The sequence below is a fragment of the Pogoniulus pusillus genome, chromosome 9, assembly GCF_015220805.1.
Source record: "Pogoniulus pusillus isolate bPogPus1 chromosome 9, bPogPus1.pri, whole genome shotgun sequence".
Classification (NCBI taxonomy): domain Eukaryota; kingdom Metazoa; phylum Chordata; class Aves; order Piciformes; family Lybiidae; genus Pogoniulus; species Pogoniulus pusillus.
In genome coordinates this window covers 10660481-10675202 of record NC_087272.1, presented here as the reverse complement: position 1 = coordinate 10675202, position 14722 = coordinate 10660481, and the positions used below count along the sequence as shown (strand labels likewise).

Genomic DNA, 14722 nt, shown 5'->3' with positions numbered 1-14722 from the left:
CGAATTGGATGCACGTCCCTGCTGTCACATGCGCTTGAATTGAGCGTGTGTTTAAGTGTGCCTGCAAATAGAAGACCTCAGGGATTACCTGATGGCACCAAAATGCCCAGCTGGCAGCCAAAAATGAGAGTTCCTTTCTTGTCTATGCCTATGCTTGGAGGGGAGAAAGGAAAGGAGGAAAAAAAAAAGAGGGGGGGGGTGCTGGGGGGGGGGGGGAGTTTTTGTTGCCTTTAATGTGAGCTTGATGGGATTGGTTTGCTTCAGTAGTGCAGCGGTGACGCAGTGTTGTGTTTTATCAGTGCCCACCCCCAGCAGAATTCTTTGCTTAAGAGGAGGCAGATTTTCACCTACTGAATAAGACTCTGGACTCACACTGATGCTTCTCGGTGTTGCCTTGTGTGCTCTCACTGTGCCGGAGTGACTTTTATTCCCGGATCGCCTGGTGTAAGTCAGAGCTCTCTTTCTGCCCTCTGGAAGTTTGCATGCTCGGTTGTGACTGTGCTAAACGCCAGGTTGGCTGGTTTAGCCTTCAGCCTGTACTTGCTATCAGGAGGGCAGCTCTCAGGAAGAGCTTAGCTCCTCTTTTTTTTTTTTTTCTTTTGAGACAACTTTTAAGTACTGGGTGAGTTTGAAAGCTTTCTCTGCATGGTTTTCTTTTGTGCAGCACCTTTTCCATAGCCAGGAAGACTTGTTTGCTCTGGGTGGGTTTTGAAAGCCTGCAGTGTGGAACCATAAAAAGCACTTGCTTGTTAGAAAGACTTTGTTCAGTAGGAAGACTTTGTTCAGTCACTGCAGCACCAAGCTGTTCTTTGACAGAGAAAATGATACTCTGCAGCAAATGCACAAGGACTTGTTGATACTTTATCTTGTTTGTAGAAGGGCTGTTTAAATGGGGCTGCTGTCTCCGTGTGTTTCTGGTGAGTGTTTTCAGCAGCAGGATCTCATCCTACAGATTTTGTGTGCATTTCTGAACCTTCAGTGGTGGGAACTGAGGTTGGTAGGGACTAAGCAAGTATCCTCTGGAAGTTCTGGGAGGTGGCAGAGGCAGTCTTGCTCTGTGCTGTTAGTCTGGATGGGAGTCCTTGGAAAGCTATCAACTTCAGGCTTGTTTTCCATATGGAGTTGTAGCATGAAGCGTGCTTAAACACATTGCAAATGTTAGAATAGGAACCGAGTGATACCTGCTCCTGGGGATGTGGTGATTGATCTTTATTTTAAAGACTAAGTCCAGGATGCTTTGTGTGTACTGGAGCATTAAACTTGCATCACGCTTGGCCTGGTGACAAGTCCTGTCCATGTAATTTAGGACCATATAGGGATGTTCTTAGCCTTGAACCGCTTGAATTAATAGCACCTTTCGTATCCTGAGTGTAGTGTTAGTAATTGAAAGTGGGTAGTTTGTGAGCCTCATAGCCCGAGCATGAACTGGAAATGACAAAGACCTACTGATGTGAATGATGTTAGTTAGTAGCTTTAGTTGTAAATCAGGCTTGGGTTTTATGCATTTAGTTCCAGTGGGCTGCCATGCTAGATCTGGTAGGAGTTTATAGGCAGAGGTGGGAAACCTGATGGGTTGGTTTTATGCAAAGAGCAACATACAGAAATCAGAGAGGCATGGAATAACTTTCTAGAAGCTGCTGCCTGGGAAGCATTTCAGACAGACTTTTCAGCCACCAGTAACTAGAAGTGAACCTGCCTGCCAGTACAAATTCAGTGCCACTGCCTATCACGAAACGTCTGCCGTTTGCAGTGCTGCAGGGGGAAAGACATCATCCTCCCCTCTCTGACTTCACATACTTGGCCAACAACAAACCAGTTAAAACTAGCACCTTGAGGAATCTCTGTCCCACCTGGATTAGCAGAATGTTTTCATCTGCAACATGGGGGCAGCTTCTGAGAGCAGAAGGGCTGCACACAACATGGTTTATGCTTGGGGTGAGCTGCATATGGGACGATTTATCTACTTTTGAGTGTTTCACCAGTGCAGCAGGTTCTTCCCTAACTTGCTGCAAAGTGTGAAATAAAGGATGTTTATGAGAGGTCTGCTTATTTCCTTTATGTCACACAGATGGCCTGCTGGTCAGTAATAGGCTCTGATTGCTTTCCTAGACATTGAGCTTTATCCCAGGCATTTATTTAACTTTCATCCCCGTTGTTAGCTGTTTCTGTGTTCCCTTTAGCAGCAATTTGGCAAGAGAAACCCCAAAAATGGTGACTTTGCTTTTCAATTTTCGTATTATTTTTCTCACTCAAAACTTGTCCAGGCTGAGAAGTGTACAGTGAATAGTTTGCAGCAGAGCTCTTAATAAATGTATGTAGACATGTCCTAAAATGATCTTGTGGTTACCAGGAGGTTCTGACTTTTCCCTGAGGATTCACTTGTCGTATTGCATGAATCAAGGTGCTTACTTACCTATCCTTTGTTTTCTTCTCTCCCTGAAGGAAGAAGTAGCACTTTGTGTTGACAGAGTTATAACAAGATGTTTAGCTAGCAACAAAATAAAGTCTGAGGGGGGTGTCTGGTTCATCTGCCAGCAAGGCAGAGGGATGTGCTTAGCATTTACAAAACCCATTTGTTTCTCACTGAGCTGCCAGTTCTGTAAGTTTCTAAGTCTACTTAAACAGTTAAATGCTTCAACTCTGACCACTTAAAGCACAGGGGTCTAAGAAATCTCTGTTGATTAAAAAACTCTGCCTTAGTGCAGAATTAGCTACTCAAAATGTCATCCCTACACATTTCCCTTCGCTCTAACAGCCCTGAGAGATGCATGCTCCAGCCTCAGCTTCTGCAGCTGCCTGGTGCTAGCAGAGTTTGTCTGTCCTGCTAATGCCCAAGGGTGAGTTGGCAGCGCAGCCACTGCAGTGCAGCCTGGGCTGGTTCAGGAGGAGCAAAGCATCCATAGGAAAATGAACTTTTGCACCCAGAGTCTGCCAAGGCAGTGTGGCACAGTGGCTTGGCAGAGGGGCAGTACTGGTAAGATGCTGCAGGTAAATGGGAAGGCTGCCCAGCATCAAGCAGGTGAGGTTGCATTTGGTTTGCATCGAGGCATACTGGTGAAATAGAAATGAGCAGGGGGAAGAAGCAGGCCAGTGACTTCCAGGAGTCACACAGAGGGCTGAAGATTTGCCACTCCCCACTGCATGGCATTTTTTCCAGTTTCTTTTTGTCCCAGTAGCAACATGAAAACACCACCGGCTCTTGGGTTTAGATTAGGTGATGAAGGGCATAGCTCAGCATGTCTGAGCATGCCAGATATGTATTTTTGGGCTCTAGAAAGAAGCATGCTACAAGATTTAGTCTGTATTTAGTCACTGGCCTACTTTGCAGGATATTTTGCATTTCTGAAAACTTTCTCAGCAGACATGTTCCCTTTCAGTTATTTTTCTCCCCCCTTTCTTTAACTGCTTTTCTTTAAACGTTTAACATCTCTTTCAGTTATTTAAGGTTGCAAGCAGAAACACCTAGCCACTCGAGTACTGATTCCACCTTGGGTTTTAAACCTGTTCATTCCCCCCCTCCTTTTGGTTTGGTTTTTGATTTTCATTCTGTTGCAGACAAGCCTCGGCCATTACTGTGCTTTGTGACTTCTGCAAGCACTGTGGATGACAAGTCAAGGCTCCCAAGGTTTGGAGGAAGCCCTGCTTCGAGCTGGACTCTTGTATGAAATGACAGGAGGGGTGGCTTCTTCCCTGGAGACATCTTTTTCTCCTGAGGTCGTATATCCCATTTCACAGGGAGGAAAACTGTGTAGCTGCCTCTCTGAGCCCTTTGCCAAGAGCCCTGCTGACAGGCTCTGGGAAACTCTTTGGCCTTCACAAGGTGTTTTAGGAGCAGATGTACACTTGAAGTCTTAATTTCTTTAGGACCATCAGGAATTCTTCCCCACCCTCCCAGGGAAGCTAATAAAGGCAACCTTGTGACTTAGTGGTTTATTTTGGAAGCTGCAGGAACTCGCTGTGGCTGGAGGAGCCAGATTTGGCAGATGTTGTCCCATGAACTCTGTTGCAGTGGGGGAATGTCACAATCCCCTTGGTTCTGCCTTATCCCAGAAACTGGGTCACTACAGTAAATTGGTAGGTTGGTTGATAAGTGGAGAAAGAGCAGATCTCTGTTGGGAATAAGGGCATGCTTTCATCCTGGGGGTCCAGAGGACTCTGGTCTCACATGATCACAGTGTCTGTGGATGCATGCACGGACCTCAGGCAGCTTTGCCCGTTTTCAGGAGAGGAAATGGGAGCACTGAGGCTAACTTGGCAAAGGTACTGTGTAAATCCCTGCAGGATAAAGAATTTAATCATTAATCTCCAGGATCAAGGAAGGACCCTAGTCCAGCACTTCCATCTCCTGGCAAAAATCTGATCTACAGAATTAATTGTAAGTTGCAGCAAAAGAGGTTCTGCCTCAACACAAAGGGGAACTTCTTTACTGCAAGGATCACAGAGCACTGGCACAGGCTCCCCAGGGAGGTTGTGGAGTCTCCTTCTCTGGAGACTTTCAAGGCCTGTCTGGATGTGTTCCTCAGTGATCTGTGTCAGATAGGATTGTCCTGCTCTGGCAGGGGGGTTGGACTGGATGATCTCTTTGCATCCCTTCCAATCTCTAACATCCTATGATGATCCTATGATTTTTTGGGATGAATATCACAAGAGTTTTCTCATTCTTCACAGGCAAACATGTGCTAGTCTTCCAAATCTTGTTAGCCTTGCCTGACTCTGCAAAGTCCTGTGCCACTTTCATTAATTATGAAAAGGCAACAGGTCTTCAAACATCAAAAGTGCATTGAGGCTTCATTTTCCTCATCTTGTAGTATAAGAACCCTTATACAAATGTTTTGAGCCATTAAGGCCTTGTGAGAGATGTTATTTTAGGGTGTAAGGCATTCAAGGGTTGATGTCTCTGATCCATGTCTGGAAGAGACTGGGGCAACAGTTGTTCAGCCCCTTTGGAGCCTGCAGAAAGAGGGACATGTTCCCTGCTGAATATGTGTACCTAGAGAAAGCATCAGCCCTTGGCATCACTTTGAGGGTTTTCTAGGAGACGTGTAATAGGTGTGGGTTTTTCTCCTGTTCTTTGTTCTCAAGGACCCAGCATCTCCAGGATAAGCAAAATCCCTTTTTAGTTTTGCCATTGTTTCAGAAGTATTGGAGACCCTTCCTCCATGCTGCCACATCAACCCTGCAAACCCTATGAGAAGAGGCTGAGGGAGCTGGGGGTGTTTAGCCTGGAGAAGAGGAGGCTCAGGGGGGGACCTCATTGCTGTCTACAACTACCTAAAGGGAGGTTGTAGCCAGGTGGGGGTTGGTCTCTTCTCCCAGGCAACCAGCAAATGAACAAGGGGACACAGTCTCAAGTTGTGCCAGGGGAGGTCTAGGCTGGATGTTAGGAGGAAGTTGTTGGCAGAGAGAGTGATTGGCATTGGAATGGGCTGCCCAGGGAGGTGCTGGAGTCACCGTCCCTGGAGGTGTTCAAGGAAAGCCTGGATGAGGCATTTAGTGCCATGGTCTAGTTGAGTGGCTAGGGCTGGGTGCTAGGTTGGCCTGGATGATCTTGGAGGTCTCTTCCAACCTGGTTGATTCTATGATTGCATTGAGTCATTGGAAGATAATTAAGCATGGTCTTGAAACTGTGGGTGTGGATATTTTATGAGAGACTGAAGTGTTTTCTGTAGGGAAACAGAGCAGGAGGTGGGCTTAGGGCTTTTCACCTGATGTCTCCTCATCTCTTGAAATGCTTCTTAAAATGTGTGGAGTTGACTGATGGGTATATTGCTGCTAAATGTTGTTTTAACCCCTCCAAACCACCACTTCTCTGGAGCTGAACCGCATGGATAGCAAAGCAGAGAGTGGCACGGGACATCTTTGTGGTGGCTGCCTGCAGAAGGGGTGCAGCAGTGCAGGCAGATGGTTTGGGCAAATTTGCTTCAGGCTTTTGACCATTCTCACATCAGTGTGGACCTTATTGCTCTGCTTAGTAGTCTTTCAGATGGCAAAGATTTTACCTTCAGATGGTGAAGATTTGACCTTTCAAAGCCTTTTTCTGTCCTTTTTTCGGTTTGAAAGAGCTCACTATTTTTTTTTTTTTGTTCAGATGAGATGAGTTAAGATTTAATTCAGAAGGCTATGACAAAACAGAAACTCTCAGAAGAAACACTGAAAGATACCTACAGAAATGATTTGAATATAGTAACCGTTAGCAGTTGGTAACAGATTGCATGGGGTTGGAAGAGAGCCTCTAAAGTCATCTTGCCCAACCCTCCCTCAACCTTCTGTAGGTAACCTCAGCTTTACAGTTAAGCTTTTTTAATAGACACTTGATTAGATCTGTGGGATTGCACAGGATCATTGTGCTGTGATTCCTGTGCTGTTTGAGAGGAATGCTGTGATTCTTGTGCTGTTTCGGTGAGTGAGGATCGGTGGGAAAAGGGTGTACTTACTGCATGGGATGTGTTAATAGCAGTGGATCAATATTAATGCTTTTCAGAGTATTTTTAATGGCATTTCCTAGGCAGACAGGCAGAGAAATAATTTTTAAACAGGTGCTTCCCTGCCTGCAGCTGATAAAAGTGTGGAGGGCTGTGCTAAGTGATACGCATCAGCTAGACAGCAGGCTGTATGGTATGGTCAATATATTCTACACACTTGTGATGGTTTGGGTGTTCCCTGCCCCCCCACACTTTGGAAATCACCCAGACTAGACTCAGCCAGCTCTGGAAATATGAATGAAGCTTGTATTTACAGCTAGCACAACATACAAGCAGAGATTTACAGTGTATACAGTTATAGACAGAAATAGACAAGGTAAAAGGTAATACAGAAACACAACTCCAATCCCAGAAACCTGAGTCCCCAGGAGGGGCTCCCAACTGCCCCTTCACCTTCCCCCTACCCCTCTCAACCTTACCCCAGTCCCCAGGAAGAATGGAGGTTCAGCCAGGGGGTTAGGAAGCAAAGTGGATTAGAACAGAAACGGAGGGTGAGGTTAGAAGAAAGATGCAGCTCAGCCAGCAGCCCAAGTGAGAGTGATTGTCCGTGGTTTTATTTCTTGTTGCTATAGATCTCAGCAAGCCTATGAGTGAAGTAGACATCACCATTGTTTTCCTTTCACAGCCTGTAGTCTAGTTCTTCTCACCAAAACATTCTAGCCTGCTTCAAACTAGCACAACACTTTTATTGGCTGGGTGCAAAGAGCCAAGAAGAATCCTCCTTCTGAAAGAGGACTTCTCACCCTCTCAGTTCCTCAACCTTTCTAAATCTTTTATAAATTGCTCAGGAAAAGGAAAAAAAAAAAAACAACCAAACTTTCTGGGTAGGTGGTTCTGTAAGAAACATCTTGCTGTGGCAGTGACCTAATTTTAACCTTTCTCTGACTTGCTGTACGATTAGAACAGTCACATGCCGAGGGAGGACCCCGTTAGTGGGTTTAAATCATGTTTGCTCCTGAAAACACGCTTTGTTACGGGCTCTGCTGAGTATTCCCTCCTTTTCTTTTCTCCCCCCCCCCTTTTTTTTTTTTAATTTTCTTTTCTTTTCCTTTTTTTCTTTGGGTGTTTTTAAAAAAAAAAAATTCTTTTCTTTCTTTTCTTTTGTTTGTTTGTTTGTGTGTTTTTTTTTTCTGTTGCAGGACAGAACATCACAGTTGTACCAGTTTGGGAGCAAAATATGGAATGTATTTCACTGCTGACCGAAGGCAGCCAAATGAACAGTATTTATAGTAGTTTGAACATCAGCAGTTAGCAGTTTCTTCACATTCTAACACTACCCAGCACTTTCCAGAGAGAACTCATTGTTTACAAGAAATCTGCTTTCCAAATCCGTTGCGGTGCCCTCCAGCCCTGCCTGTTAACTCTTTTGCAAAGGGGAAACGCTGATCTACGGTGTGGGGAAAGATGGCAATGGATGAGTACCTGTGGATGGTCGTTGTGGGGTTTATCATTGCTTTTATTTTAGCCTTTTCTGTGGGTGCAAATGATGTTGCCAATTCTTTCGGAACGGCCGTGGGCTCTGGCGTCGTTACTTTGCGCCAGGCTTGCATTCTGGCTTCGGTTTTTGAAACCACTGGTTCAGTGTTGCTGGGAGCAAAAGTAGGAGAGACCATTAGGAAAGGTATCATCGACGTGAACCTCTACAACAACACCGTCCCGCTGCTGATGGCAGGAGAAGTGAGTGCCATGGTTGGTAAGTAGTGCTTCCCTCTTCCAAGTAAGCCTCCCCTGTGTGCTTGTCGTCCTGCTGCTGCTGCTCGGTGTTGCTGATGCCTGTCTCCTGCACCTGCAGGGCTGGTTTTGTCTGAGTGCAGGGAGCCCTGTGTTCTTTTTCTTTCTTAGATCTCCTGTGGGGCTTTGTGGGTTTAAGTGGTGCTAAGAATTTACAGTTGTGCTGGGGGAAGTCTAGGCTGGATGTTAGGAGGAAGTTGTTGGCAGAGAGAGTGATTGGCATTGGAATGGGCTGCCCAGGGAGGTGGTGGAGTCACTGTCCCTGGAGAGATTCAAGCAAAGCCTGGCTGAGTCACTTAGTGCCATGGTCTAGTTGATTGGATAGGGCTGGGGGATAGGTTGGACTGGATGCTCTTGGAGGTCTCTTCCAACCTGGGTGATTCTATGATTCTAATGCCTCAGCCATGTAAGTAGTTGTGACGGTTTGGGTGTTACCTGCCCCCCACATTTTGGAAAATCACCCAGACTGGACTCAGCAGCTCTGGAAATTGAATGAAGCTTTATGTTTACAGCTTAGCTCAATATACAAGCAGAGATTTACAATATGTGCAGAAATATACAAGTTATAAAATTAATACAGAAACACAACAGCCCTCCCAGAACCCTGAGTCCTCAGGAGGGGCTTTCAACCACCCTTCACCCCTCTACCTTACCCTAGGCTTTGCTCAGGGTAGCTTTGAGAGTCGGCCAGGGGGGTTAGGAAGCAGATGGATTAGTCACACAGACAGCAGGTTAGGTTAGAGAGAGAAGTTTATCCCAAAGCCCAGGCAGAGACTCTTACTATGTTTGTGTTCTTGCTCTTATACATTTCAGCAAGCCTATGAGTGAAGCAGACATCACCATTGTTTCCTTTTCACAACGTGTAATCTAATTCCTCTCACCAAAACATTCTGCCTAGCTTCAAGCTAGCACAGCAGTAGAAGAGAAACAAAGTTTAAGAGAAGGGATTGTTTAGATGTATTTCTAGGGTAGTGAAACGAAAATGATTTGGAAGATTTTTATGATGGTAAATGAGAATTCAGCAAGCACAGCATTTGTGACTGAACAGAAGACCCTAGAGAAATAGCAGCTTGCAGTGAACACCTGTGAGAAGGGATTACCTGAATTGTTATTAAAAGATTACAGAAGATCCCAACATATTTGCTTGAGCTGCTTGTCTGAGTGATTGCAGCTGATCATACCATGGCAGAAACTAAAGGAGCAGTAAAAATCCAGGGTCACGCTTTTAAGACTTGTTAAATGTTTCCTGACTCAAAGGAACAGCAGCTCAGGGTATCTTGGATTCTTCTGCCCTGCTCCTGCTTGCAGTTAAATTAATCTCCCTTCAGAACAAATAGCATATTCTGAGGTAAGTAACATTAAGCCACCGTATTTACTCTTTGTTTATATGCAAGAGGCTTTGTGAGCTTTTGGAGAGCTCCCTCCTGGGTCAATAGCAAACCTGCTTTTAAAGGGCAGGAGACAGCAGGAAGGAAACTCTTTGTCTGTTGGAGAGGCAGCCCAGGCAAGGGGGCCAGCCTGACCATCCCACCACCACCTCTTCAGTCTGCTAGGTCTGTGGCATCTCACAACAGGGCAGTGTGGTTTATATGTGCACTGCAGGTCCTCTGTTTGAATGGGGTGCTCCAATCAAAAGTTTTCTTTCTTAAACTTCCTTAAAGCTAACCTAAATATTATTTTCCCCTACCCCCTCTAAGCTCCCCACAGTTATCAGGCTGCTGCCAGATAGATGCATTCATCAGAGGTCTGATACATGTGGTGATTTACCCAGTTCTTTAGGGAAATGGGAACATTTTGCTTTCCTAAATTTTAATGGATCAAGATGGACATGAAGTGCCAGTTGCTGGACTTGTCTGAGGTGGCTTTGTGTGCCTGAGAGCAGGGATGTGGCTCCTTTAGGCTTTCATTGCCCCTGCCCCTCCTGAAGTTTGACCAAGGGGAGAGGGGTTGGTTAGTGACAAATAGCTGCTGAGGTCACATCTGCTTCTCCAAATTGTTCCTCCTTGAGACTGCGAACTTCAACCACATCAAATGTTCTTGGGCACCCCCTCTCAGTTCCCCTTTTGCAACGTTTTGCGAGGTCAGCTGCAGGTTTCTGATCTTTCCCTCAAGCTGTAGGGTGGATTCCTAGTACCACTCCACTGCAATGTGTAGCCTTTTGAGACAGCTCCATCATTTCCCATGGGTGTGTGCCTGGGAGCAGTCTGAAATGTAACCAGCCTGCACCTTCTGACCTTCACATTCTTGATACTCATGGTCCCTTTTGGAGAAAGGGTCCTTTTCTGTATTTATTTTGGGCATCCTTATCCTGGCTGGGCAAAGTTTTAAATCTCAGATGCCTCCTGCAGAGGCAACTGGCCAGAAGCTCAAAGAAAACAGCTTATTTGCATGCCTATTTACATAAGCCTGTGTGAACTTCATGGCCACTTGCATTCCCTTCCTCCAGTAAGGGCATTAAGGAGAAATTCCACATTTTAAATCTTAGAATTAATCACAAACTGCAGATTTCGTTTTTTTTTTCTCTCTCAAATCCATCTCTGTGTTTTTCTCTGCATGTATGGTGGTGTTTTTAATGTGTTTTCCCTGAGCCCTCCTGGATGTTTTCTTTTCCTCTTTCTGTTGTTGCTCAGCATTTCCCCCTCCTCCCCATGTCTCATGATCATGTTTTTGCAAATGGATTTAGCTTCTGAATTTCGATGAGGCTTAAATGACTCAACAGCCTGGGAGAGACCAAAAGTCACTGTATCCTCTTTCCAGATGTTGGTGGAAGATCCTTTGATGCTTGCAGCAAAGAGCAGATGGTGATCTTCAGGGCAACCTTCTTTCCTAAGGGAAAAGGAAGCAGAGAGCAGCAGGATTAGAGATTTTAGATGTAACATTTTGCCTATTAAAATGTTTGCTAGGCAATTGGGAAGTTAGGGACTTGTTACTCTTGGGAGTAAATTGTAGTAGTTCTCTAGGATTAACCAGTTGTCAGGCTATTGTCAAGAGCTGCCCAAGTGGTGTTCTGGTGGTCCTGCTGGGAGCTGGAGTCAGCAGGTGGTGCAGCTGAGCAGGTGCCATCAACAAAGAGGACATCCCAGCCGAAACTGGCAAAGCAAAGTGCGAGGTCTGGCAGGTAGCATGGTGCTTGACAAGAGCTTGTGTCTGGCACACAGCACCAGAACCTCAAGGAAATGGATGCAGTGCTTTCAGCAGCAGGGCAACGTGAAACACACCCTGAGCTGAGAGGTGGTGCTGGTGTCTCTTGGTTGAGGCAGCCTGCAGCCAACCCCCTTTCTTTGGGAGACAGCAACAGGTCTGAATCTGGGACTCTGACAGGTCTAGTGAGCCTCCTGCTTCCTAGGCTAGTCTTGCAAAGATCAGAACTGGGAGCATGCATTTTGTGTTAAAGAGAAGTTAAAGCTTTGGTGTAGGCAATTAAAGCATTGCAAGCCTCAGAGGGAAGTCCTGCTTTGGCTTGATTTGGTTTTTCTTCTATTCCTTAATGTGATCCTTAAACTTCTTTAGCCACACAGCATCCTTCTTAGACCATCCATCAGACCTCTCCCACTTGCCCACTTGCTCTCCTGTTTGTTTTCAAGGTGAAATTGGTTAAAGGAGAAATAGTGCCACACTCCCTCTACTTCCCCCCTCACAACACATTTGCAGTGCAGCTGTAGCTCAGTTGCATTTCCCCTCTGTTTTAGACTTGCCTGGTTTGTAACAACACATCCATGGCTCACTTATTTATTTGTCTCTTTACAGATGTTGCCATCTGTCTTCTCTTTCACCTCACTTCCACTTGCTGGTCTCTTAAGCTCAGGTCAAAGGTTTCAAAGTGAATTGGTGTTTATTTTAGTAGAGGGCAAGAGAAGCCAGAGAATGAAAGAGCAGGTGGTCCTTGTTTGATCTAGAATTTCCAATAGCCATGGGAGTACCAGTTGTTTTGGGATAGTACCCCAGCAGAGATCAGGTTTACAAACTGGTTGACTTCCAGACGTAGCTGCATATGATGCCAGCAGATCACCATTTCCAGATGGCTCTGTCTCAGGACTTCCAAGACATCTTCTCCTGTTCTGACTGAACATGGAGGCTGAGATTCAGCCTTACAGCATGTGGTCAGTGACCTTGCTTTGTCATCTGTGTCTGCTGCAGATCTGTGGAGAGAGGTAGCGCCAGACAGAAAGTACCAGAGCTGTCACTGCAGTTTAATTGCTGCCACTGGGGCTTCTTAACACTTGAAGATTTGATCTTAAGGCCATAAAGAAGAAATCTTTCTGAAAATTCTCCATTATTAGGTGAAATCTGCAGAAAGCTTGTGTCACTCTGTGGTGGTTTGGGTGTTCCCCACCCCCCCACACTTTGGAAATCACCCAGACTAGACTCAGCTGGCTCTGGAAATTGAATGAAGCTTTATGTTTACAGCTTAGCTCAATATACAAGCAGAGATTTACTGTAGGTACAGTTATAGACAGAAATAGACAAGGTAAAAGGTAACACAGAAACACAACAGCCCTCCCAGAAACCTGAGTCCCCAGGAGGGGCTCCCAACCACCCTTCCAACTTCTCCCACCCCTCTACCTTACCCCAGACATTGCCTTGTGCCCCAGGGAAGAATGGAGGTAGACCAGGGGGGTTAGGAGGCAAAGTGGATTAATTAGGGAGATGGAAGTTGAGGTTAGAGAGAAATGCAGCTCAAAGCCCAGGCTGTGCCCGAATGCCTTATCCCTGTTTGTACTCTTGTTCTTATACATCTCAGCAAGCCTATGAGTGAAATAGACATCACCTTTGTTTCCCTTTCACAGCCTGTGATCTAATCCTTCTCACCAAAACATTCTAGCTAGCTTCAAACTAGCACACACTGTCAAAGTTATTTCAGTATCCTGAGGTTAGCACCACTGCAAAAGAAGCAGGGAACCTGGATCCTTGCAGTGTGAAAATGAGTTGGAGCATGGAGCTGCATGCTGGAGGACTTGATGACCAACTGTGGTCTGATCCAACTGCTGGAAAATGGGACTGAAAATAAGTAGAAGACATCTGCTCCAGTGCTTGGGGTAGTTTTCTTCAGTCTTGGCAAACATCCTTCCTGGGGTGTCTGTTGGGACATCAGACATTGCATTTACTTGATAGACAATTATCCACCAACCCTTAGTTAGCATGGGAATCTTACTTCCTTATGCCAAGGATGTCTTTGGCCACCACATGACTAAGATTTCTGCTGTTCTAAGTTTCTCCAGTGCCACAGTGAGCTGCAAATGAAGGCAGTGGGAGAGTCCTTATTCCCTCCACATTCCATTTTTCCTACAGAGAACTCTGTGGGGCCATGTGTCACTGAGAAGCTCTGTGCCCCACAGTTTCAGCCCTTCTCTGAATTTAGGAGCATGGAGAATTCATTAGCAGTTCATGGATAGTTCACACTGGTCACTTGCAGGCTTCCAAGTCCAAGAAACAAAGTTTTGTAAGCTTGGTGTAGACTGGGAGCAGTCTGTGTATTTTACTCAGGCTGTGAATACTGAAAGCCTTCAAAAGACGAAAGCAGAAAGCAGTGTAAAGAGCTGTTAGTAATCAAAAGTTATTAAGTGAGATGCTGCATTCAAAGCTGCTATTAAACCATCTTGGTCTCTGCTTTTAGAGCTAGAGCAGACACAAAACTCTCTTCAGAAGCTCTCTCTTGTGCATGCAGAGTGTAGGCAGCGCTCATAAAAAGAACGTGGGTACGTGGTGAAGAATTTTCTGCATGACATGATTGTTGCTGTTGTTGTTTCTACACTGTATGTTGGGGTCTTGTTTTTCCCTAGGTTCTGCTGTTTGGCAGCTGATTGCATCGTTCTTGAAACTCCCCATATCAGGGACCCATTGCATCGTAGGTGCTACGATTGGATTCTCTCTGGTGGCAATTGGCACACAGGGAGTCCAGTGGATGCAGCTGGTCAAGATTGGTAAGTGCTAGCTCCTTTCACACGTGAGGGTACCTGAAGCAGTGTGCTCTGACTGCAAAATACCTCCTTGGGATTCTGCTTTGGGCTGGTAGCTCTCCCTCCCTACCTCATTCTTCACTCCAATCCTGTCATTCGGAGGGTGCACTGATGCCCTCTTCATTAAAGGGCTGCAGTGTGTTTGCAGTGGATGAAAGGGTAAGTTGCAAGGTGTGCTTCCCCAGCAGAATCACAGGATGGCAAGGGTTGGAAGTGGTCTCTAGAGACCATCTCCTCTAGAGGTCATCTAATCCTACCACCCTACCAAAGCAGGTTCAGCCAGAACAGGTTGCACAGGATGGCATCCAGCAGGATTTTGAATGACTCCAGAGATGGGGACTCCACCTGCTCTCTGGGCAGCCTGTTCTAGTGCTCCACCAGCCCCAAAGTTCCTCCTCATGTTGAGATGGAGCTTCCTCAGTAAGTCAAGGACACATTGTCCCTCAGAGATCTGCTTCAAGGTGACATTCCTCCTCTTCTAATTCTTTCTGTGGTGGCTCATACCACCTCGTTCTTGCTCTCAACAATGCTAGCCGTCATGTGAATACCCAC

At 45.8% G+C, this 14722-nt stretch overlaps 1 protein-coding gene across 1 annotated transcript in view; it reads left to right on the top strand.

Moving 5' to 3' along the window:
* Window positions 1-345: 345 nt before the first annotated feature.
* Window positions 346-14722, top strand: part of SLC20A2 (solute carrier family 20 member 2) — a 51953-nt gene continuing 37576 nt past the window's right edge. Inside the window, exons 1-3 of the mRNA XM_064148503.1 lie at window positions 346-444; window positions 7622-8175; window positions 13994-14134. Coding sequence (XP_064004573.1) covers window positions 7887-8175; window positions 13994-14134 — 430 coding nt within the window. The 5' untranslated portion in view covers window positions 346-444; window positions 7622-7886. The remainder of the gene's footprint in view (window positions 445-7621; window positions 8176-13993; window positions 14135-14722) is intronic.